The 21,945-nt window shown below is 53.1% G+C and overlaps 1 protein-coding gene across 3 annotated transcripts in view; it reads right to left on the minus strand.

Moving 5' to 3' along the window:
- Pak4 (p21 (RAC1) activated kinase 4) overlaps positions 1 to 21,945 on the minus strand; it is a 39,297-nt gene that overhangs the window by 7,236 nt on the left and 10,116 nt on the right. Inside the window, exons 1-3 of one of the 3 annotated variants that reach the window (XM_087653146.1) lie at positions 10,510 to 11,914; positions 3,947 to 4,019; positions 2,013 to 2,277 (exon numbers count right to left, since the gene is read on the minus strand). In XM_087653146.1, coding sequence (XP_087509272.1) covers positions 2,013 to 2,216 — 204 coding nt within the window. In that variant the 5' untranslated portion in view covers positions 2,217 to 2,277; positions 3,947 to 4,019; positions 10,510 to 11,914. 3 annotated transcript variants of the gene reach the window in all.

A 21,945-nucleotide genomic window follows, 5' to 3' on the forward strand; every position in this document is an offset into this window, starting at 1 on the left:
ACAAAGACAGGACCTGGATGCCTCTGGGGCAGAGGACAGACTGAGCTCACTCCCCGGAGCCACCTGGAGTCCACAAGGCTCCTAACGGCGGTGGTCCCGGCCTCTTGGGGCCTGACCGTCTGCCTGGCAGCCTGGCCTTGTCCAGGGAGCCAAGACAGAAAGGTGGATGTTAGGTTTCAAAGTAGGACAAATGGGTGAGGTGCCTATTTAACAGATCAAAGCAGACCAGGACTCTAGGTTCTCCCAGCATCCCTCAGTCCCTACCTGTTACAGGGTCTTTCTGAAATACACTGCTGCCCCCTACCCTAAACTCTCCAGCTCAGAGGCTGGACTGCCCTCCCAATATGCCTGTCCTATACAATCCATCCATTTTGGCTGCACTGATCCTTCTACCTTTTACCCTCCTGGCCTCCTGGCTCTCCCCTCCCCCTCTCCTCACATGGCCTGGCTCAGGGTCATGTCCACTCTGGACTCTTCCAGATGCCCCTGCCTCCGGCTGAGCTCTCCCTCATATCACAATAAACCTCCTGCCCCACTGTGCCCAGGAGCAGGTGTGTTCTCCCCTTCTATTTCTTCTTTGCACTCAGTGGGTCTCTGCCAGGCTTTGGTATCACAACCTATGGTCAAGAGCCTCGGCCGTGTAGGCAGCACTAGCTAAAGCGTCTGCATGTGAATTAGGACAAACATCTTTCCCCTTGCAGGACCGTGGGAAGGTGTTTGAAGTAGAAGGGTACAGGGAGGGGGCTAGAGAGATGGCTCAACAGTTAAGAGCACTGATGGGGCTGGGGATTTAGCTCAGTGATAGAGCGCTTACCTAGGAAGCGCAAGGCCCTGGGTTCGGTCCCCAGCTCCGAAAAAAAGAACCAAAAAAAAAAAAAAAAAAAAGCACTGACTGCTCTTCCAGAGGTCCTGAGTTCAATTCCCAGCAACCACATGGTGGCTCACAACCATCTGTAATGGGATCTGATGCCGCCTTCTGGTGTGTCTGAAGACAGCTACAGTGTACTCATATATAATAAATAAATAAAAATATAATCTTTAAAAAAAAAAAAAAGAAGAATGCATGGAGCAGGGGTGAAATTTTGGGGACACACAACCTGTGAAAAATGACCACGAAGCTCATCAGGTCATGGGAGTGTTCAGGGTGGGCTGTCTGGGGACTGTGGTGGGGTCTACCTCACAAGCTACTGGCTTCCGGCTGACCTGGGTTGTGAAAGGCCCATACAGATTCAGATGACAAGAGGGGCTTTCTAAGCAATGGAGAGAAGTCTAGGCTCTCACATGACCCTATAGGGTCGCAGAAATAACCAGAAAGACCCTAGCCTGGACCCAAGCACTGTGGCTGCAGGTGCCCTGATGACTCTATCTCTCCCAGCAGGCCCTGGTTGGTCACCGGGAGAGGATGAGTCAGCCGCAGTGCCAGGCACCCAGCCTGCTGACCACAGGCGCGCCCAACTCCACCCAGTGGGGACAGCTCTGGCTGCACTCCTCTGGGTCCCACCACCCCTGGCATGAGTCCAGCCGGGGCACTCTTATCACTAGGCCTGCGTGGCTGTAGTCCCTGCCTAGGCTGTGAGACCACAATTCTCCCATTGTGCACCGAGGCGGGAGAAGTGTGAGGATCTTGGGTCTAGACCTCAGGTCTCATTTCAACTGACAGTTTGCTCAGGATGCTAAGACTGGATGGCTTCTGCCCTGCTCCCATCTGCCTCAGCTGCTCCCCAGACCTTGGAATGCAGCTTAGGTATCCCCTAGCAAGCCCGGAGGTTGTCTGGGAGTGGGCTGTCTCCCATGTCATGAAGCACTGGGAGACCAAGGTTGAGTGTGTGGTGCTGGGGAAGAAGGAGTGGAGGTCAGAGGTCAGCATGGGCTTCCAGGACTGCACTGGCAGCTGGAAGGCTGGCACTGGGCTACAGAGGTAAGGGGTTCTGCAAAGAGGCCAGGGGCAACTGAAGGGCTGGGCTACTCTGTCAGCATGGGCTGTGGGGTAGACGTGGTGTGGTGATGACTACCTTGGGGGCTCCAGGCTGGATGGAAGTGATGCAAGCAGGGTCGATCAGGGGCTTGGGTCTGCGCGCTGACTCCTCAATCAGGCTCTGCCACTGGCGGGGCAGCCCTGTGAACTTCTGCTCATGCTGATCGAAGCCTGTGTGTACGCGGTGCTCGAAGTTGGATGGGGCCGAGATCTCCACCCGCTTCTTCTTCTTTCCAAACATGGTTCCAGGACCTTAGCACAAAGTGTGTGAATGGTGGGGTGGCCTGGGCTCTTACAGGCACCTGCGGGAAGGAAGCACCAAGGGAGGTGGGATCAGTGGCAGGTGATCTGTCTGTCACTCAAACCTTCCCCGTTCTCTGAGGCTGCCCTGGTTGGTTCAGCAGCTCTCCCACAGACCAGCAGGGGGCAGCAGCCTCCTCCTGGGCCCTCTGAGCAGTTACTTTTGTGGTTCCTCTTGAGCAACTAGAAGGTCAGGCCCAGCTCTCTCCTCCTCAGAGCCACAGCTCCTTGTGGCCCAGAGACCTATACAGCCACCAGCTTCACATCAGCTTTCAGACATCAGGGCTTTAGCACAGGCAGGCAGTCCCCTTGCCTGTTATCCCAAGAGCTCCCCTCCTCCCCTCCTCCAGGTCCCCGAGTCTCTACTGATTACTTTTCTAACCACACAGCCTGCTGGCCATCACATCACCTTCAGATGCCCTTCACCGACAGGGAGACTGCTCTTGTTCTTGTGTGTCTTTTGTCTCCCTCCAACCCCAGTAATGACAACCAGTGAACAGTCCCCACCTCTAGTCTGGCCACTACAGACACATGGGATGCCTCTCCACACTGTGGCCTTCTCCAACTTTGGGGCCTGGATCTTCAACTGGGCACTTACATAAATACCCAGTAAAGGCTGGTCAGGAATCCAAGGGAGAGCCAGGCAGGTGACGCACCCCTTTAGTCCCAGGACTCAGAGGCAGAGACATGTGGATTTCTGTGTGTTCAAGGCCAGCCTGGTCTACATAAGTGAGTTCTAGGCTAGTTAGAACTACACAGAGAGCCTGCCTCAATAAGGGAGCAGGAAGCTGGAGAGAAAGCTTAGCAGGTAAGAACACTGGCTGTTCTTCCAGAGGACCTGGGTTCAATTCCCAGCTCCTACACGGCAGCTCACAACTGTCTATAACTCTACTTCTAGGGGATACGACACCCTCTTCTGACCTTCAAGGACATTAGCAACACATGTGGTGCCCAGACACATATGCAGGCAAAACACTCATACACAAACTTTAAGACTATTAGGGCTGGAGAGATGACTCAGTGGCTAAGAGCACTGACTGCTCTTCCAGAGGTCCTGAGTTCAATTCCCAGCAACCACATGGTGGCTCACAACCATCTGTAATGGGATCTGATGCCCTCTTCTGGTGTGTCTGAAGACAGCTACTTATATACAAAAAATAATTAAATATTTAAAAATAAAGACTATTAATAATTTTTAAAAAGTAAATTAAAAATAATCAACATCTGTAACAACAGCAACAACAAAAAAATCAACAGATGAGCCCAGCCAGGAGCACAGGCTGAGTAGCTGCAATCCCAGCTCCTGAGGAGGCAGGAGCATGGCAAGTTCAAAGCGTTCCCCGGATAGAGTGGATTCAGGCTATTCTGAATAGTCAGTGTGGTGAAACTGTCACAAAATAAAATGATAAAAAGGTCTGGGGCTACAGCTCAGCAGCAGAGCACATACAGCAGGTGGGAGGCCCTGGGGTCCATCCCAGCTCAAGGACAAGGTGATGGTGGCACCTCACAGAGACTCAAGCAACGACAGACACTAGGCAGCTTTGCAACAACTCTTCTGCCTCTCACTACCTGGGTCCTGGGTGATCGAGGGACTGAGACCCTCCCTGCCTTGGACCAGCCCCTTCTGCCCAGGAGACTGGCCCTGTGGGAAGAGCCTGGAGTCATACAGACCTGGTCTGAAGTGGCTGGGCTAGAAACACCCTTGTGTGGGTGACGTCTCCTCCTGAGGCTTTGAGTTACTCATCTGTAAGACAGGAAAAAAGATCCATCAGTCATTCCATCACTAACACCCACTGTACTCTGGCTGACAGTGGGACATGATGACAACCCAGACAGCCTGTGACCCACTAAGGTCTACATGGGGCAGATGTCCCTAGTTAGTGACAGTGAACACTGGTAGGGACTGGGCCCACAAAGTGCTACCCAGCCATGGAGGGATGGCAGGTGTGCTAAGGGGAGGCTTCCTTCAGGAGGCCCAGAGGACCAAAGGGTACCAGAGGACTTTCATCGTCATTCCAACTGCCTCTCCAGTACTGGCAGAGCGCTGGGCAGGCACAGAACCAGCACCCAGCCCCAGAGACACTCAGCTGGGGAAGTGGCTACAGACAAGTGTCCAGGGCCCAGCCAGGTCTCCTCATCTCCAGGCATGGCTCTCTTTCTTGGGAGTCACTGGCTCAGTCTACTAGAAGAACATTAGTGGGCAGCCAGCCAGGGAAACCGGTTTGGCAGCCGAGCCAAGTGAGAGGCAGGTGGGGACGCAGCAGCCAACCTGTCTCAACTGGTCCCAAGGGGCCTGCAGGCGGCCAGCCCCAGGCCTGGACAGGGCTTTCCCAGCTGGTCTAGTTTCTTTGCTTGACCCAGGTCCAGGGGTTCTGGCTGAGGGCTGGGACAGCTGGGGCAGAAGTGGCACCTCTGGCTTCTAGCCTCCTGCCTCAGAACCAGCAGCAGCATGCACCCTTCCCTCCAGCCTTTCCTGCTGCCTGTCCCAGCACCTTGGCCTCTGCACCAGGCTCCCCAGCCCTCCTTGGCACAAGGCCTGTCTCTACAACTCCAACAGTGCCACACCTCATGCTGCCCGGTGCAGTGTGGAGTCTGGTGCGGCGACCTGTGGCTCCCCGTCCTCCGTGTCTAGCTTGCTATTCACCCTGAACTCTTGGCTCTACTCTCAGTTCCCACCTCCCATACCCAGGTAGCCCCAAGACAGCTCCCAGCTTCAGCAGAATAGGGAGTGGTGGTGCTCACTAAATGTAGGGAGGCGCTCAGGATAGCAAAGGCAGGAGAGCATTTAGCAGTATCTTCCCATGTTCCCTACACAGACCCCGACCCCACCCAGAATCCCCACGCCACCTTGCATACTGCAGCCACTTGTGACCCTGCAGGAGAAGGGGCGGAAGGGCACACCTCCGGATATTTGCCTGGGCCACCCCTTTCCTCTGGGCAGCATATGGAGGGAAGGACAAACAGAGGAACTGGTCATGTTTATAATGACCTGGTGTAGGCCCCACCCAGGTTCTTTTGGGCATCTTGTGGCTGGGATGGGTCTCCCAGGCCAGCTCAGAATTTCAGAGCCCTGCAGCCCAGACCTCACACCCTAGCTGACAGCTAGCTACCACTACATGCCCTGATTTATCTATCTGTGAAGACCCAGCCCACAGCTCATGCCAGGAAGCTCAATGTGTGACCCTGGGGAAAGAGCTCTGCTTATGCCTCAGTTTCCTCTTGTGAGGAGACTTCCAGCAGCTTTTACAAGGAGTCACAGAGAACACAAAACAAGCAAGGCACTGAAGGCCTGGCTCAGAGCCAACTCTTACTGACGCTTAGGCAATAAATCCTCAATGCTAGTCACATGACAACAGTAGCCAGCAGGAATGTGCCCCTACTGTGTGCCACCTCTCTTTGAATCACTTTACCCTGGATCTCTCAGTCTTTGCTCCTGACCTAGCAGAGGGCTACTGTGAGCCCCATGGCTTAAGTAAGGAAAAGGAGGCACAGTGAGGTCCCCTCACTTGCCCATGAGCAAAGCCTGAACAAACATTAGCATAAGCCACTCTCCCAGGGCCTGTGGCCTCTGCTCCTGGTGCAGATCCTGCCAGTGGTGCTTAGCCCTGTGCCATATGCCTACAATGGAGGCTCCTTATCCCATCAGTGGAGATTGAGACTCCAGAGAGAAAGCCAGTCAGAGGTTGCCAGGGTTTGAACGAGGAAGGTGAGCACAACAGGCTGGGCTCTTACTTGCCTGCGCCATGTAGGGCTAGTCTGGGCTACCATGCTGCTTCTACCTGCCCGGCCCCAGACCTCACCTTTCCTCTCCTGGGCCGGCACTGCAGAGGTTGGCCTTCACCTCCTACCCAGCCTGCCGCAGTCTCATGGGAAAGGGGTTTCCTGGAGCCCCTCCCAGGGCCTCTGGTGAGACAGCTGGTCACAGGAAAGATGCCTGAAAACCTGTCCCTGCCACCGAATGTACTAACACACGCACCACGAAGGAATCTGTGGCCCTGGGAACCCCAGAGCAGGGGCCATTCTGGGCCAGTGCTGGGGAAAAGAGGGACGGGTGGAGTAGGATGGCAGGCAGCCCCTCCAGTCAAGGACTCACACTGAGAACTACCAGGCTTTAAAATGCTTATTTCTGGTTTTGTTTTAATCTCTGAATTCTTCAAACTGTGGGACACAGTTTTCCAGTCACCCCTGTGCCCCTTGCTCTGCTCTCAACCGAGAGGCAGATTCGTCCACTCCCATGCTCCTGAAGGAATAAAGCCGCCAGCTCCAAGAAAGCCCTCCCTGTGTCAGTGTCCCCCTTGTTTTCCAGGACTGAGCTGACAACAGAGGGGTCAGGCTCCTGCATCCTTAAGCCCATACCCATTCCGCCCCCAGTTAGCTCTGACTGTCAAGCCACCCCCCCACCCCCCACCTACACCATGTAAATGAGTCCCTCTCTCCCCTGGCTTCCTGATGGGACAGGCTCCCACTTCTTCCAGGGAGTCTTCCTAGATGGCCCCATCTTCCTTATCAGACACTGCCCAATCACAAGTGACTGGTCGTAGCCACTGGGCCTTCACCTCCTTATCCATTTTAGTGACAACTGAGGTGGAGCCTGTCTGGCCCACAGCTCTGCAGAGCTGTTGCAGGATTCTCACTGGGTAAAGATGACTGTCATTAAACCAAATCTACCCAGGGTCTGCAGGGCAGACTTAAGTCTTGAGAGGAAATAGAGGCAAAGCAGGTAGGAACTGTCAGTGCAGTCCTTCAGCACATGAGGCCTTGTCCGAAGAGGCCCTGTGCTCTGGAAGAGGCAGCCGGAGGTAAGAAGCGTCAGGGTTGAGGGTGCTGAGGCAGGCACTTGCTGGATGTAGCCAAGAAGGCCTGGCAGCTACATCAAAGAGGTGAGGGGACAGTGGGGCAGTTCGGGTGGCAGGGTCTAGGCAGGGGAGGAACAGGGACAAGGAACCAGGGAGAAGGCTGTGACAACCCAACAGGAGATAATGTGGACAGGACCCCCAGGGGCTGTGGCATGGGTAGAGTAGGCAGGCTCTGCTTGGTCCAAAAACCAAGGTGGCAAGATGGCGCCAGGGCACGGAATGTGAACTCTGCAGGCTCGGCTTGCCTGGCAGAGTTTATTCCAGCACCTGGCTGTGCCTACTAGCCTCCAGTACATCCACTCGAAAGAGCTTAGCACCCCCACCCCCAACACACAGCATGACAGACAGGTCAGCCTGACTAAAGCTGTCAGCCTGACCCTGGTGGCTCACACAGCTGGAGCTCTGGCAGGCACGTGCCAGGCACATACGCTGGTCTACCATGGGTTCCCCACACAGATCAAGGTGGGTGGAGAATCCTCTTCCTTCCTGTTTTCCAAACCGAGAAACTGAGGCCCACAAAAGTGAAATCACTGCTCAGGGACACCTAGTGCTAGGTCACAAACCCACTCTGTCCCACAAAGGTCTTGTAACACCCCATCAGTATACTGCTTCTCACTGGCCTGTGCTCCAGTCGAGGCCTCCATTCCATAGGAAGGACCTTTGGGACAGGAGCAGGAGGCAGAGGCAACTGTTGACAATACCACACCTAAAAGCAGAGAAGCTGCCATGGAGAGGGAATGTTAAATGAGCTACTACCCATGTGACTCCAATGGACACCACACGGCTGACCTGCTATTGACCTGCATATCTTACATACCTGCCACCCCCGCCCCACCACCGGCTAGCTGACATCCAAAGTGGGACTTCAATACCTGTCCCAGCTTTGTACCTACAAAGCCTTCTGCTCAGAACTGCAGCTTATTTCTTAACATTCAAGTCTTAGTGTCTTGAAGAGACAGCCAGGCAATGGTAACACACGCCTTTAAATCTTAGCACTCAGGAGGCAGAGGCAGACAGAACTCAAGTTTGAAGCCAGCCTGGTCTACAGAGTGAGTTCCAGGACAGCCAGGGCTACACAGAGAAACCCTGTCTCAAAAAACAAATCAATCAAACAAACAAACAAATAAACAAACTCACTCAAGAGAGGCCACCTTGATACCTAACAGAATATGGGGCACAACTTTCTACTTCCCCATGACCCTTATCACTCCCAGTCACCATATTCCTTTTGACTGTAGGCCCCTTCCTCTGAGCGCCTCACCCCCAAAATGGTTCTCTAGCACCTTGAGACGGGGTCTGGCACACATAGATCTGGGTAGTGAGACTAATCTTGCCACAGTGATGAGTCTGAACCATGATGCATAGGGAAGGAGGTAGGGCAAACAGGATTTCCCAGAGCCTCTCTGTCCCAAGCTGCCTGGACATCACTCAAGACACCTAGGAATCCAGGCAAGAAGCTTGGTGTGTCTTAACCAGAACCAAGGGCATCTCCCTTGGTCCTCACACTACAAGGAGGCACACCTATCTAAGCCATGCCTTGAAGGGAAACCTGAGGACAGCTTCTTACTGGAGCCACAGGTAAGAGCCCAAACTCTGGCAATAAGTGTCCACAAAAGGGACAGCCCCACAAAATGATGGATGACTAAGAGATAGTGCTCTGGTGCTGGGAAGTTGGAGACAAGTAGGAAGCCATTATAACTGTGCTCTCTTCATCCTGGCCAGAGGCTGTCTGGGTGGTCTTCTATGGACATCTTCCTGCTAGAAGCACAGCCCCATTTGCATAGGGGCTGTCTCTCTTGGCCACTCACTGCCCAATATGGGGCTATCCCAGTACAGGGGCTCTGTCGGCCTATGAGTAGACTGTCCAGATCCAGGTGCCGACTCAGTCATTCTAGCTGCACGTCCATGGACAAGTCATCTAACCTCTCTGGATCTCAGTGTTCTATCTGCAAACTACAGACTGTGGCAGTCCCTACCTGCTGGGAATATTTAGACAACACAAGTAAGGCATGTAGAACAGGGCTGGCACGGGGCTCCTGCAGCTGCTGGTGTTACCATCCCTGCTGCTGCTGCTGCTGCTGCATCAGAGACACTAAGGACACCAATGCCACACTGGTCACAGTGCCCCCAGTATGTGCATGTGCTAGTGTCCCTTCCCCAGGGTTAGGATGGGGAATGTGTATGCCCAGCTGTGAGCACCATGGGTGGGAAGGGTGAACTGCAGAGGAAGGCTGACCGAGAAGCTGCCCAGCCAGCTATTGCCTCTGAGCTGGCAGGCGCAGGCATGTGCTCGTGCCCAGAGTGCCCAGGGTGGGATGGCTGCCACAGAGAACCTAAGAGTATAGGTGAGCTGTGAGGGCTGGAGACATTGCTTTACACTTCATTTGATCCTCCCTTCCCTGAATCCCTGCAGGAAGGACAGGCAGAAAGGAGGCTCCTGTCCACCGCCCTGCCATGCCACAGCACTCTGCACCTCACACACGGGCCACACAGCCCTGCATGCCATGCAGCCAGTGATAACTATTAGTACAACAGACAGTCGTGTCACAGACCCTGCAACAGTGACCCAAACAGGCCCACAGACAGATGGATTTACTGGATGTCAAGATAACAGTTACCCTGACTAGCTGGACTCACAGTCGCCCACCCTCTCTCTCTTCCAGCCTCCTAAGCGAATGGCAGCTGTCCTGGGGGTGTGAGCTGGGAGGCGGTGGTTGGGCCAGTGCTTACTGTGCAGCATGGTGAGGTAACCTCAGAGCTGAGCCCCTGCCCCTCAAACACAGGTTCCATAGCCTAGTGGAGGAAGCTTGGGAGGCACCAGAGAGAATTCATGGAAGGAGCTTGTAGGCCCAGGCTCAGCAAGTGGAAGGACTGGGGACCCTTGAGCACCCCACCGTGAACCCCTCTGAAATATGATGTCTCCCTACCCCAAAGAGGCAGTGGGAGTGCTCCCTAAAGATACCCACAGTCATATTACAAGAGCTGGGATACACAATAGGCCCCAGCATCTCTGCAGGCACAAGAGGACATGTGTACACACAATCCTTGCCTTACAACTGCCAGACCTGCTGAAGGATGTGCTGAGGACTACAACCCAAGCTACGAAGTTAGACCCGAGGCCCCCACAACCACAGGCATGGGCACAGCAAGCAATGAGTTCCTAACGCCAATACCAGGCCACTCAGAGCCACCAGGCAGCTGTTGGCACAGAGGCTTGTGCTCAGACAACTCCCCAGGAGCCTGCAACCTCACACATGGGAACAAGAATCACTCCACCCCTGAACTCAAGAAAGGTGTGGCCCATCCCACATATTCACACTGGCTCCAGTGGCCAGTCCCACCCTCTCCTAGAGGGCCGGTCATAGGCAGCCTGCTTACCTATACCATACTCTTCTGACTTCCTGGGCCATCTCTCCAAGGGCAAATGGTAGCCAGATCTCCCAGTGCAGGGGAGGACAGGGACAGGCTTCAGGGCACCCTGAGACTGATCAGCTGGCTGTGCACCCAAAGCTAACAGTGGTGGAGACACAGCCTAGCCTAGCCGTGGTAAGAGCTCAGCTGGGGCTGTGGCTCCTACCCACAGAGGGCGAGAAGCAGGGAGGCGGGAGGTGGGGCTAGAGCTAGTAGGCCCATAGCTGTGGGACAGAGGGAGGGTTGGCAGAGACCCCAGCCATAGCCTGGTCTCAGCAGGACTTGCCTCTGTACAACAGGCACACCCATCTTACTAACTCCCCCTCCACACACACACTGAATAACAGAGGCCCAGGAAATCAGGGCTTAGCTAGACTGCACCCCAGAGGGTGGCTTCTGGGCCAGTGGGTTGGAGATGATAGGGGAGGAGCAGAGTATAAGACAGTGCCTCCAGAGACCTCAGGGTGGGCTGGGTGGGTAATCTGAGATGGGGTGTGGATCCCATTCCCTTCCCTCCCTTGGGCTTGGGTTATTGCAGTGGTACAGCAAGGAGTGGAAAGTGGAGATACGGATGACGGGAGGGGATAGTGTAGAGCTGGGACCAATGTGTGCCACACCAACCTCGCTGCGGTGAGCCGCTCACCCTGAAGGGGACGCCCAGCACAGGGCAGCCACTTTAGCAGGCCTCTTTTACAGCAGCAGAGCCAAAAAGTCCAGAGAGGTTGTGTAACTGGCTTAAGGACTCCCCCGATGTCCGTGCCCTTACCTAGCTGCTCTGAATGAGGCAGTGCTGCTCAGAGTCTCCATTCGGAACAAGTTACTCTGGAAGGGGCGTCTCCCCTCCCTCTGCTCCTCATCTGTTCTGAAAAGCCCAGCTGGCTGCAATCCCTGAGCAGAGGTGTCCTGTGCAATCTCTCAGTGTCTCTCAGTGTGAGGATCTGTCCAGGCAGCCTCTCAGGCTCTATCTTGTCTTTCTGGGGCCAAAAGCATGTGAGGTCCAACCAGAGCCTGCCTCCTGTACCTGCCCAGGAAGCATTTCCTACCAGCCCAGGCGTCCACACATGACCTCTGGGCCTGGCAGTTATGATCTCGTCTCCTACTGTCTGTAGCTCCCGAATCATACAAGAGGACTCTGTGGTAGGTAATCTGATCAAAAATAGCCCTGTCTGAGAGAAGGCCTAGAAGGCTCTGGTCCAATGAGCAAAGGGCCCAGGTTGTGGAGCTCACGAGGGCTTGTGGTCCCTGTAAAGACAGTGAGGACAACCAACAAGTAGTCAGTGCCACTGTCCCCCTCTTTCCCACTCCTTCCCCACTGCAGAACAAGGCCTGGGAGACACCAAATTCCCAGGTCTCTAGTTACCACCTACCTGTGGGGGCAGGGTACCTAGGAAGCAGCCACCCAGAGACTAGCCAGATAGGCCACCTCCCCAAACCAGACCAGCAAGTTTGAGCTCTGGTGGGGGAGGTGGCGCAGCCTGACCAGCTCTGGTCAGCTCCAGGAAACAGGTCCAAGAGGAGGAGTGCTGTGCTGAGTGGGTGACTCACTAATCATGGTTTGTCACAAAGGAGCTTGTCTATCTCTTTCCTTCTCATCTCTGCCCGAGTTTCTAGGATACAGTCACATGGTACCAATGCCAAAAGATACCAAAGGGTAAACAGAGGCAGGATATGCACACCTCGCTGCCCTTGTTATTATCCTTTGGAGAGAGAGACTCACGTGTTCTGCGAATATGCCTGCACACTTTAAAGAACCATATATAATGCAGCATGTTACATACACAGCACCTTGTCCTACTCTGAAGCGTGCCCTGCTACACGGCACTTGGGACAGAGGACGTCAGCAGCACATACTGGGGACCCAGTAAGTACTCTCATGGATACAACATAAGAAAAATGCTAGCCCATGAGCCAGTGCAGTTACTAGACACGGGAAACAGGACCTTCACTGTGACCTCCTGGGCCCCTAGAAGGACAGCTTGTGAGCTGATGGCCTGAACTGCATGGGGGTGGGCGGGCCTCAGTAACAGAACTGAGGAGCCATGATGATAAAGCACAACTGTCTGGATAGGAGTCAGCTCTGAGACTTTGTCCAAGGTGGCAAAACAGAGAGGAAGAGCAAAGGATGATGGTCCAAGAGTCAGGAGGATCACCACAAGTTCAAGGCCTGCCTGGGCAACAGTGAGTTCAAGATCATCCTGGGCAACTAGGTGAGACCCTATCTCAATATCAAAGTAGCCAGATGTGGTGGTTCACTTTGTTAGCTGAGGCAGCAGGATTGCCATGTGAGGTCTCTCCAGGACAAAAGCAAATGCCAAGCCAGCCAGTGCACATAGCAAGACCTTATTTCACACCCCCATGACAATGTAAACGGATGCAGCCTAACAGTAGAGCGCACGCTTAGACTCCAGTGCGGGGCTGGGGCTGTGCACTGACGCTCAGCCTTCCTAGTACACACAAGGCCCTGTGTCCAATCCCTAGTAAAGGAGAAGGACCAGGAGCTTTGAGAGTGCAGAGAAAGGATGGCACCATCTGTCTCCTCTCCTGGAGGGGGGCAAGAAAGGTTTTCCCTTTATAGTAACGGTTCTGCTGTAATATTAGTGAGGCAATTTTCAGCATGCATCCTAGCATCGAGTCAGTTTTAAAGGAAAAGACTATGCATGCATGTTTAGATGTAGAGCTTACAATTCTCACCATGCCTCATTTTGCAGACTGCTGGCCCTCCCTTTAGGTGGCCTCCTTAAGGGCTGTGGTGACCTGAGCCAGCCCCATGGGGCCCGGGTGGTAGTTTTGTCTTTTGCTCTCATAGGCAATGCAGAGGCAAAGCAGGCATCTTACAAGTGTTGCCAGCATGTCTGTGGGCAATGCAAGTGGCCCTGCACTAGGGCTGTCCTGCTCCCAGCACCTCAGCAAGCCCAGGGCTGCCATCCCTCACTTGCAGCATCAGTGGGTCCATCTCTGCTCTATGCAGCATAGCAGAGCTCTGCCAGCTCACTGCTCAGTTCAGCCTGGTTTTCATCTGCACTTTCTACTTCTATCCACCGAGCATCCTCTCATGCTTATAGAAGCTGATGGAATGAATGTTCTCTTCCACTAAGTGTCTATTCAATACCTTTGCCTGTGTTTCTGCTGGGTCGGGCGGACCTTTGTAAAGCTAATCTGACCGTGTCCCTTTCTGTTGAAAACCAGCTGGGGCCTCACAGCTACAGCCATCTCCCCACCAGGAGCCCCAGGCCATGGTCACCGCTGCCCTCATTTCCATCGCTCTCACCCAGTTGCAATCACCTGCCATAGCCACATGCAGCTTCCTTCCCCGGACTCGGTCCTCAGCAAGAGGTCACCATGTGTCCACCAGATGCCCCATGGGCCTTCTGATCAGACATCACACAAATGAAACTTAGAATTTCAGCTGACAGGCCAGGCGGAGGGGCAGCAAGGGCAGGGTCTAAGGGGAGGACAAAGTAGTGGAGGCAGGCCATGAGAGACCACAGGGAGCTGTGGCAGGCTTCCTGGGACAGGTACACACTTAAGGTGGTAACTCTGCTTGGGGGAAGGCAGGATCCAGAGGACCAGAATGGGTGCGGAGAAAAGCAATTAGAATGGAGCATGGGCCAGCCAGCTAAGGATGGTAGCCAGGACAGCGGGGGCTACAGATGGGACAGCCAAGATTTCATCTACTAAGAAAAGCAACATTAGGGAGATGGCTCAGTTGATAAAGTGTCTGTTATGTAAGTATGAAGACCTGAGGCGTTTAGATCCTAGTACCCATGTGAAAAGCTTTGCATAGTAGCATGTGTCTGTAATCCCAGCGCTGGGAAGGTGGGGACAGGCTGATACTTGAAGCTCACTAGCCAGTGGGTCTTGCCAAATTGGTGAGATACAGATTCAGTGAGATCCAGCCTCAACAACGTGGAGAGTGCCTGAGGAAATCAACCTCTGGCCTCCGCATGAATGCACATACACGAGTGTACACACGCGCACGCGAGCGCGCACACACACACACACACACACACACACACACTGTGATAAGTAGGATCCTGAGGAGATAAGGTCAAGGGAGGTGGCAAGGATCTTGGAAAAGTCCAGAATCTCAGGCTAAGGCCCATGGGGGAACAGAAAGAGTGGGAGGCGCTCTCCACTTGACATTGAAGCCTGCCACACACTTAGAGATGGAGACAGTAAGCTTAACAGTGAGAGCAAATCAGTGGAGCGCGGAGAACCCAGGAACAGGCTCCCACCAATATGACTTTCATTCTTTAGGGATTTATTTTTATTTTATGCATGAGTGTTTGCCCATATATATGCCTGTGGACTTGTGTGTGTGCAGTGCCCACAGAGGCCAGAAGAGGGCACTGGATCTCCTGGGACTGCAGTTAGACAGTTGTGAGCTGGGTGCTAGGACCCAAACCCAGGACCTCTGCAACAGCAGTCAGTGCTCTTAACCTCTGGGCTACCTCTCCAGCCCAGTATGGTGGTGTATGCTTGTAAGGTACCCAGGAGGCAAAACAAGAGATATCATGGTAAGTTCAGTGACTTCCAGTTTTGCCAGGGACACATATGAAATCTCAGAAAACCAAAGAGATTCTAAAAAAAGAGGCCAGTGATTTGCTCCCCACTGTGTAGAAGGTACACAATGTCTATCTTTTTCACTTAGAAGTGAGCAGCCCCATGTCGTTAAACACTGAGTGCTGTATAACCGCAGCACTCTCTTCCCCCAGCCTTTAGCCAACAAAAGGCCATCGCTCCTTCCCTGTCCCAACCCCACCCCAACCCCAACCCCATAACCTCTTCTACTTTCTGCCCCTTTGTGCTATTCTAGGCCCTGTGCACAGATGGGATTGCACAATCACCCTTCCTTATGCCTGGCTTTTTTCCACTAAGCGCAAAGCTTTTAAGGTCCAGCCACACAATAGCATCTATCAAGGCTTCATCCCTTTCTATGGTTGAATAATATGCCATTATGTGTACCTGCTGGTTTTCTCTCCATTCTTGGGGGCCGCAGGGTTGTTTCCACTTTCTGGCTGCTGTGAAGAACACTGCACAGAACTGGATGTGTAAACATTGCTCCAGTCCCTGCTCCCAGGTTTTTGTCTTTGATGATTTATTGTTGTTTTCTCTAAACAGCCCTGACTGTCCTGGAACTCACTATGTAGATGGGGCTGGCCTTGAACTCACAGAGATTCACCTGCCTCTGCCTCCCAAGTGCTGGGATTAAAGATGCCACCCTATCTGGCCTGCTTTCATTTCTTCAATGTGTCCCTGGGAGGGCAGTGGCAGGTCACATGCACAGTTCACGCTCGGTGTTTAACCTTATAAGAGGAGGGCGAGCTGTCCCTCAGTCTTGCCTGTGATAAATGAAGGTCCATGTCTTCTACCTACCTGGCACCTTCATTACTCTCCTCACCACACCCACACCCCACCAGGGTTGGTCTCACGTCACAGCCCAGGCCAGCTTGGCAAAGATCCTCCTGCCTCTGCCTTCTGAGAGTCAGGACTGCGGGCCTGAGCCAGCACGCCTAGCTATTCTTCTGTTTGTTTGGGAAAGGACATCTTGGTAAGCATGGGGTGATGGCAGACTGCGGTAACTGGGAAAGTCAATTGAAGGCACCATCTTCATAAAAGGTGCTGGACCAACTGACTTCCCCTAAACACACAAAAGGAACCTTGACAGAAACCATACTGAACACAAGTTACAAAGGATCGTGTTCTTAAAACTTCCAGAAAGCATAACCTAGGTGAAGACAGCCTGGATTATAGACTGAGTTTACAACCGGCCAGGGCAGCTTAGGGTTAGTAACACTAAGAGGCCCAGAGATCCTTGCCTAACGAATGCAGGGCCCCGAGTCCATCCCCAGCTCTACACACATGAAGAAAGCCTCCAGAGCTCAGCTCAGCGTTCTCAGACTGCACACCAAAGGCACAAGCTATAAAAAGGAATGAATGTAGGGACCTCACCAAAATTTAAGACTTTCCCCATTAAGAGCACTGGCTGCTCTATCAGAGGACCCAAGTTCAGTTCCTAGTACCTACACAGGGGCTCGACAGCAACTGGAATTCTAATCCACGGAACTCTTTTGGAAGTTGCAAGCACTAGGCACACACATGTGCATATACATACATGCACACATACATGCAAGGCAAAACACCCATACACATACAAATAAATAAAATACTTGAAAATAAAGTTTTGTTTTGCTTAAAGAAGACTTTACTCTGCCAAAGTCCATGTGAGGAGGATAAAAAGATAAGCCAGCGGTGTGGCTCTGTGGTAGAGTGCTTGCCTAGCACACCAAGAGGCCCGAGCTTCAGTCCCTAGTACTGAGGGGGAAAAGGCAAGCAACAGACTGAGAGAAACATTCACACGTCGCGTATCTGACAAAGGCCTGGTGCCTAAGATAAAGCACTCACAGAATTGAACATAAAAAAGCAAACGGTTCAATAAAGTGAGCAGAAGCCAGAAGACTTGTCACGGAAGCAGATCCGCAGATGGCCGATAAACACACCGAATGCTCACCAGCATTAGCCATTAGCCAGAGACGCGAATTAACACGACGGCGAGACACACTAACTACAAGAGTTAAAATAAAACATAGTGACAATACAAGTGCTGGTGAGCCTGCAGAGAGACAGTGCCCTGCTTGCGCTGCACTGCTGATGGCAGTGGGAAATGGCGCAGCCACTCTGAGAAGCAGTCTGGCATCCTCCTCAAAACCTGTAACTGTCACACCACCAATTACATGTTGGGGTATTTGTCCCAGAAAAACAAAAATTTATACTCCACACAAAAAAGACTATGGGAACGTTTACGGAGGCTTTCCTTGTAATAGCCAAAAAACTAGAAACAAACAGATGCCCTCCATGGGTGGGTGATGCAGCACCCCGGGGTACATGAGCGCACCCGGCAACAGCAAGGGAGAGGCTCCCAACATGCACAACCATCTGCCAGCATCTTCTGAGAACTAGGCTGCATGGACGAAGACCATTCCAGAAGGTTCTCTGTGGAAGGTTCTGCATATGCAACAACCCTAAAATGAAAGAACTGTAAGACTGGGGAAGGTTAAGGGTGGGACGGGTGTGGCTGGAGCAGGCCTCAGAGGAGAGGGATGGCTTGTGATGGATCAAAGTCCACATCCTGACTGGGGACCTGGGTGACTCTGCAAGATGTTACCACTGAGGGAAGATGGAGAGAGAATGTGATAGATCTGGCTCATAATGCCTTACAATTGCAATGTGAACCCATGGGTACCTCATGGGTACCTCAGAAGGTAAGTTTACTTAAGAACATTAGGCATTTCTTTAAATGACGGACCTGCTCCCATCTTTTAGCCTTTGTTTTGTTTTGAGACAAAGCCTCATTAGGTAGTCCAGGCTGGCTTCAAACTCACGACTTGCTGACCAGGACGGGGTACACTACCATGCTCAGATCTTTTTGCCTTGAATGTGCTGTTCTCTTGGTTTCTTCTTCCCCAAACCAGTTCCTATTTCAGGCCTCAGCCTACATATCTCCCCCTCCAGGCAGCCACTACTGGTTTCGCAGACAGGCGTCACCATGGCAGCTGTCACTTTGCTGGCCTCCCCAGAGTAATTCTCACTAGTGCTGGTCCTCAGCCTTGCCCAGTCTGAAGGGACAGTGAATAAAAGGCAGTAAGGACAATACTGTTGTGATGGCTGTCAACCTCTGGACTTAAAACCACCACAGAAACCTATCTCTGGGTGTCTTTCTGCGGTTAACTAACTAGTTAACTGAGCGGGGAAGATTCCCCCTAGATGTAGGCAGCATCAGCCCATGGGCTGGAGTATAAAAAGGAGAAAGGGAGAGGCTGGAAAGATGGCTCACTGGTTAAGAGCTTACTGCTTCCAGAGGACATGAGTTCTGTTCCTAGCACTCATGTCAGATGGTTCACAAATACCTATAACCCCCCACACTCCGAGAAAAAGTAGAGTGCTAGCACTCGGCTCTCTCTGCTACTGCCTCACTCTTCTGCCCCATGCCATCCCTGCAGGATAAGCTGTATCCTCCAGCCTGAGCCCACACAGACCCCTCCTTCCTCCAGCTGCTTCTGCCAGGTGTCTAAGATGCCGTGCAGGGATGTAACTCATACAATGGCACTGAGGGCACGAAGGTGCCAGTCTGGGATGAACTAACCCTCACACAGATTCTAAAGTGGGAAAGTGAGGCTCACTGAGGTGATGGTAGGGTTTGCACTCACCTTCAAGCTACCAACTCAGTAGCAGAGCTTCGTGATAAACCCCTGCCGATCCGGACCCTTGGTAGTAATCACTACAATGGCTTCCCTGTAGCGTTTGTGAACCAGGGTGGCACAGGGTCAGAAAAGAGAAACTTCCTGCCTGGTCCATGGTCCCTCCGAGAGACATCACAGCCCCTTTACAGAGCGTAGGACTGAAACTGACCCCCTGAATGTGCTGTTCTCTCGGTTTCTTCTTAGTTCCTATTCCAGGCTCAGCCTACATATCTCACCTGCTGAGCTGGGTGGGGAGGCGGGAGGTGGGGGACTGGGCAGGAGGAGCCCAGAGCCAGGTCCATTTCCACCCAGGCCAGGCTGGAGAGCAGCACTCCTGCTGGTGTTTCCTTCACTGGCTGGAGAGCTCTCAAGAGCAAAATACCAGACAGAGCAAGCTGTGGCCAGGAGGTGCCAATCTCATGTCATTCCCACCTATGGAAAGATGTGTGGTGCTGCAGCGACCACAAGGTGTGGTCCCTGGGGCCTGTCTTTTAGTTGGGCAGGGGACCAGTGCAGTAGGTGACTGACTGGGAAGTGAAAGGGAAGGAAGGGAGGGCTGAAAGCATGAGCTAGCTCCTAAGAACTCAATCCTGGGAAGGGACCTTTGGCAGCTGCTGGCACTTGTTCCCTTGCTGGGCGGAACATGGGATGTTCCTTGATACCTAGGCACTGGAGTGAACCCACAAGTTTCCATGCTTTGTACAGGGTTAGACTTTGCATTGCAGAGTAAGCTGAGCCCTCAGCCTTTTTCTGTGAATGTGCTGTGCTGTCTCGGCCCATTCTGCTGCCCACCCCGCCTCTGCCACAAACAGAGCAGGCCCCTCACACCCTGCTGCAGAGGGACAAAAGCTGGGAGGTGACAGCCCCAGAGCCCAGGCCTCTCCACACACTCAGACACTCCCAGGTTCCACCCCTGTGACAGGGAACACTGTGGTCCGAGGTATCCCTGTCCAGCGTTCTGCAGCTAGTTCCACAGGGTAGAAGAAATTATTTTAGATTAAATAAACCTTCCTGAGGGCAGTGACAGCCCCTGGTGGCTCTTCTGTGCTCCATGCTGGAGATATGGGACAGCAGTGAGACCAGCCGTAAGCTGTCATGTGTGGGCCCCATGCTATTATTGCACAAGGTATGCAGGACCGTGAGGGCTCCATTGTTCAGAGGACCAGGAGGCACTCAGTGCATCTCATCATTCTTTTCTTCTGTTGTCCAACAATGCTTGTCTGTTTATCCACCCAGCCTGGCCCGCAACTTTCCGAGGTGCCGGAAACAGGTAGTTATACATCACCATGATTTTTTTTCCCCTTTAAAATTTTTACCCTTGGGGTTGGGGATTTAGCTCAGTGGTAGAGCGCTTGCCTAGGAAACGCAAGGCCCTGGGTTCGGTCCCCAGCTCCGAAAAAAAGAACCAAAAAAAAAAAATTTTTTTTTACCCTTAAAGTTAACTTGACAGTTGTGCAAACATCAAGCCATTAAATTATTAAACCTAGATGTTCACCCATAGCAACAAGCAACAGCTTCAAAATTGTGCACACCACACACACACACACACACACACACACACACACACACACACACACACATATACACGGGTGGGGGATGGGGGAAGGCGGCTCAAGAGGCCTTGGACCTAGTCTGGGACCAAACTGGACAGAGTGACAAATAGACCTCAGTTGGGAAGTGTGAGGGTCTTATGGGATTCGTGTCAAGAGACAAGTCTGGAAATTTCCTGGCTAAAGTTTAGAGTTTGTTTTAAAAGGATCACCTGGGATGGGTAGGAAGCAGTTCCCCCATGTGCCCCATGTTTATGAAGGAAGATGCTCAGATTACAGCAAGTCTGTGGGAGCATGGCCCTCCCTGGCCACAATGTAACAACAGCAACGGGAACACTAATGACCCTAATGACACAGCAACAATGTTCCAGGCGGCACATACACACGTGGACTCAATCCCCCAGCCCCCTGGCAGGGAGCCGGTCATCACCCCAGTGCCACATGTGGGATCGGGGACATCCGAGCTCAGGGCTCCCCCAGAGAAAGAGAGGAAGCAGTTTTGGAGGGGCCTGGATGAGGTGGAGGAGGCACAGCCAGAGCTGTTGGGGATTAAAATAACACAGGCTCTTACAATGTGACATTCGCCTCTTTAACACAAGCCCTTGCTGGCACCAAACTCGGGTCAGCAGACGGTGCAAGCCCAAACAGCCAGAACTCTAACTGGCAGTGGTGACCAGACATGAGCCCACAGAGCGGCTGGAGTCTGCAGGTGACACAGCAACCCCAGGATACTGCATCCCTCAGTCCCAGGAGTGAGGACAGGGTAGGAAGCAGGCCCCGTGATGTCAGCAGCCTTCCCATGGGAACAATGTCCTGAGCCTGAAGTCATCCCCTCCAGCCTCCCAGGAGAAACTTCTGCCAGGGATGGGGAAAGCACACAGAAGCACGCATGTGAGTGTGTGTGAGAGAGAGAGAGAGTGTGTGTGTGTGTGTGAGTGAGTGTGTGTGTAAGTGTGTGCAGAGTACTGCCTGCCCAGTCCTCTGGACAGCTTAGGGATGGAAGCCTGGAGCAGAGGTGGCTACTATACCACCAGGCACAGAAATCTACCGTGGCCCTCCATTGCCCTGTCTGTGAATGCAAGGAAGTCCTGCCTCCCCGGAGTGCACTCAAGTGCAGCAAGGTCCTGACACATCCTGAAAGCTAATACAAGTGTCCGGGTCAATCTCTCCCTCGGGCCATCAGAGGCACTTAGAAAACCTCTACAGTGAGAGGTGTGTGTCCAATGACATGGGTCTGGGTCCCTGCATCCCCTAAGCCTGGTGAGTCTGCTGATAAAATGGGTTCAAGCCGAGAACTCAGCCAGTCCTGAGACACAGGGGAAGGGAGAGTGAAGTCAACAGTGAGGTAGGAGGAGGGGCAGGGCCAGTGTCCAGAGGTCTTTCTCCAGGCCACCCTCCCCCACTTAGGGCCACCAGAAGTCTGGGGCTTGCTTAGGAATGCAAGGAATGAAACCATGCCTGGTGCGGCCATCTCTGGGTCCCTCCCCCTCCACATACTTCCAGGATCCATGCGGTCCAGTCAGCAGCCTCGTCCCCAGAGAAAGCCTGGGCCATCACTCAGTGACCTGTCTGCACCTCCTCCAACTCCAGCCCTCTCCTCTGAGTTCCACTCC

The sequence above is a fragment of the Rattus norvegicus genome, chromosome 1, assembly GCF_021556685.1.
Source record: "Rattus norvegicus strain SHRSP/BbbUtx chromosome 1, alternate assembly SHRSP_T2T, whole genome shotgun sequence".
Taxonomy (NCBI): Eukaryota; Metazoa; Chordata; class Mammalia; order Rodentia; family Muridae; genus Rattus; species Rattus norvegicus.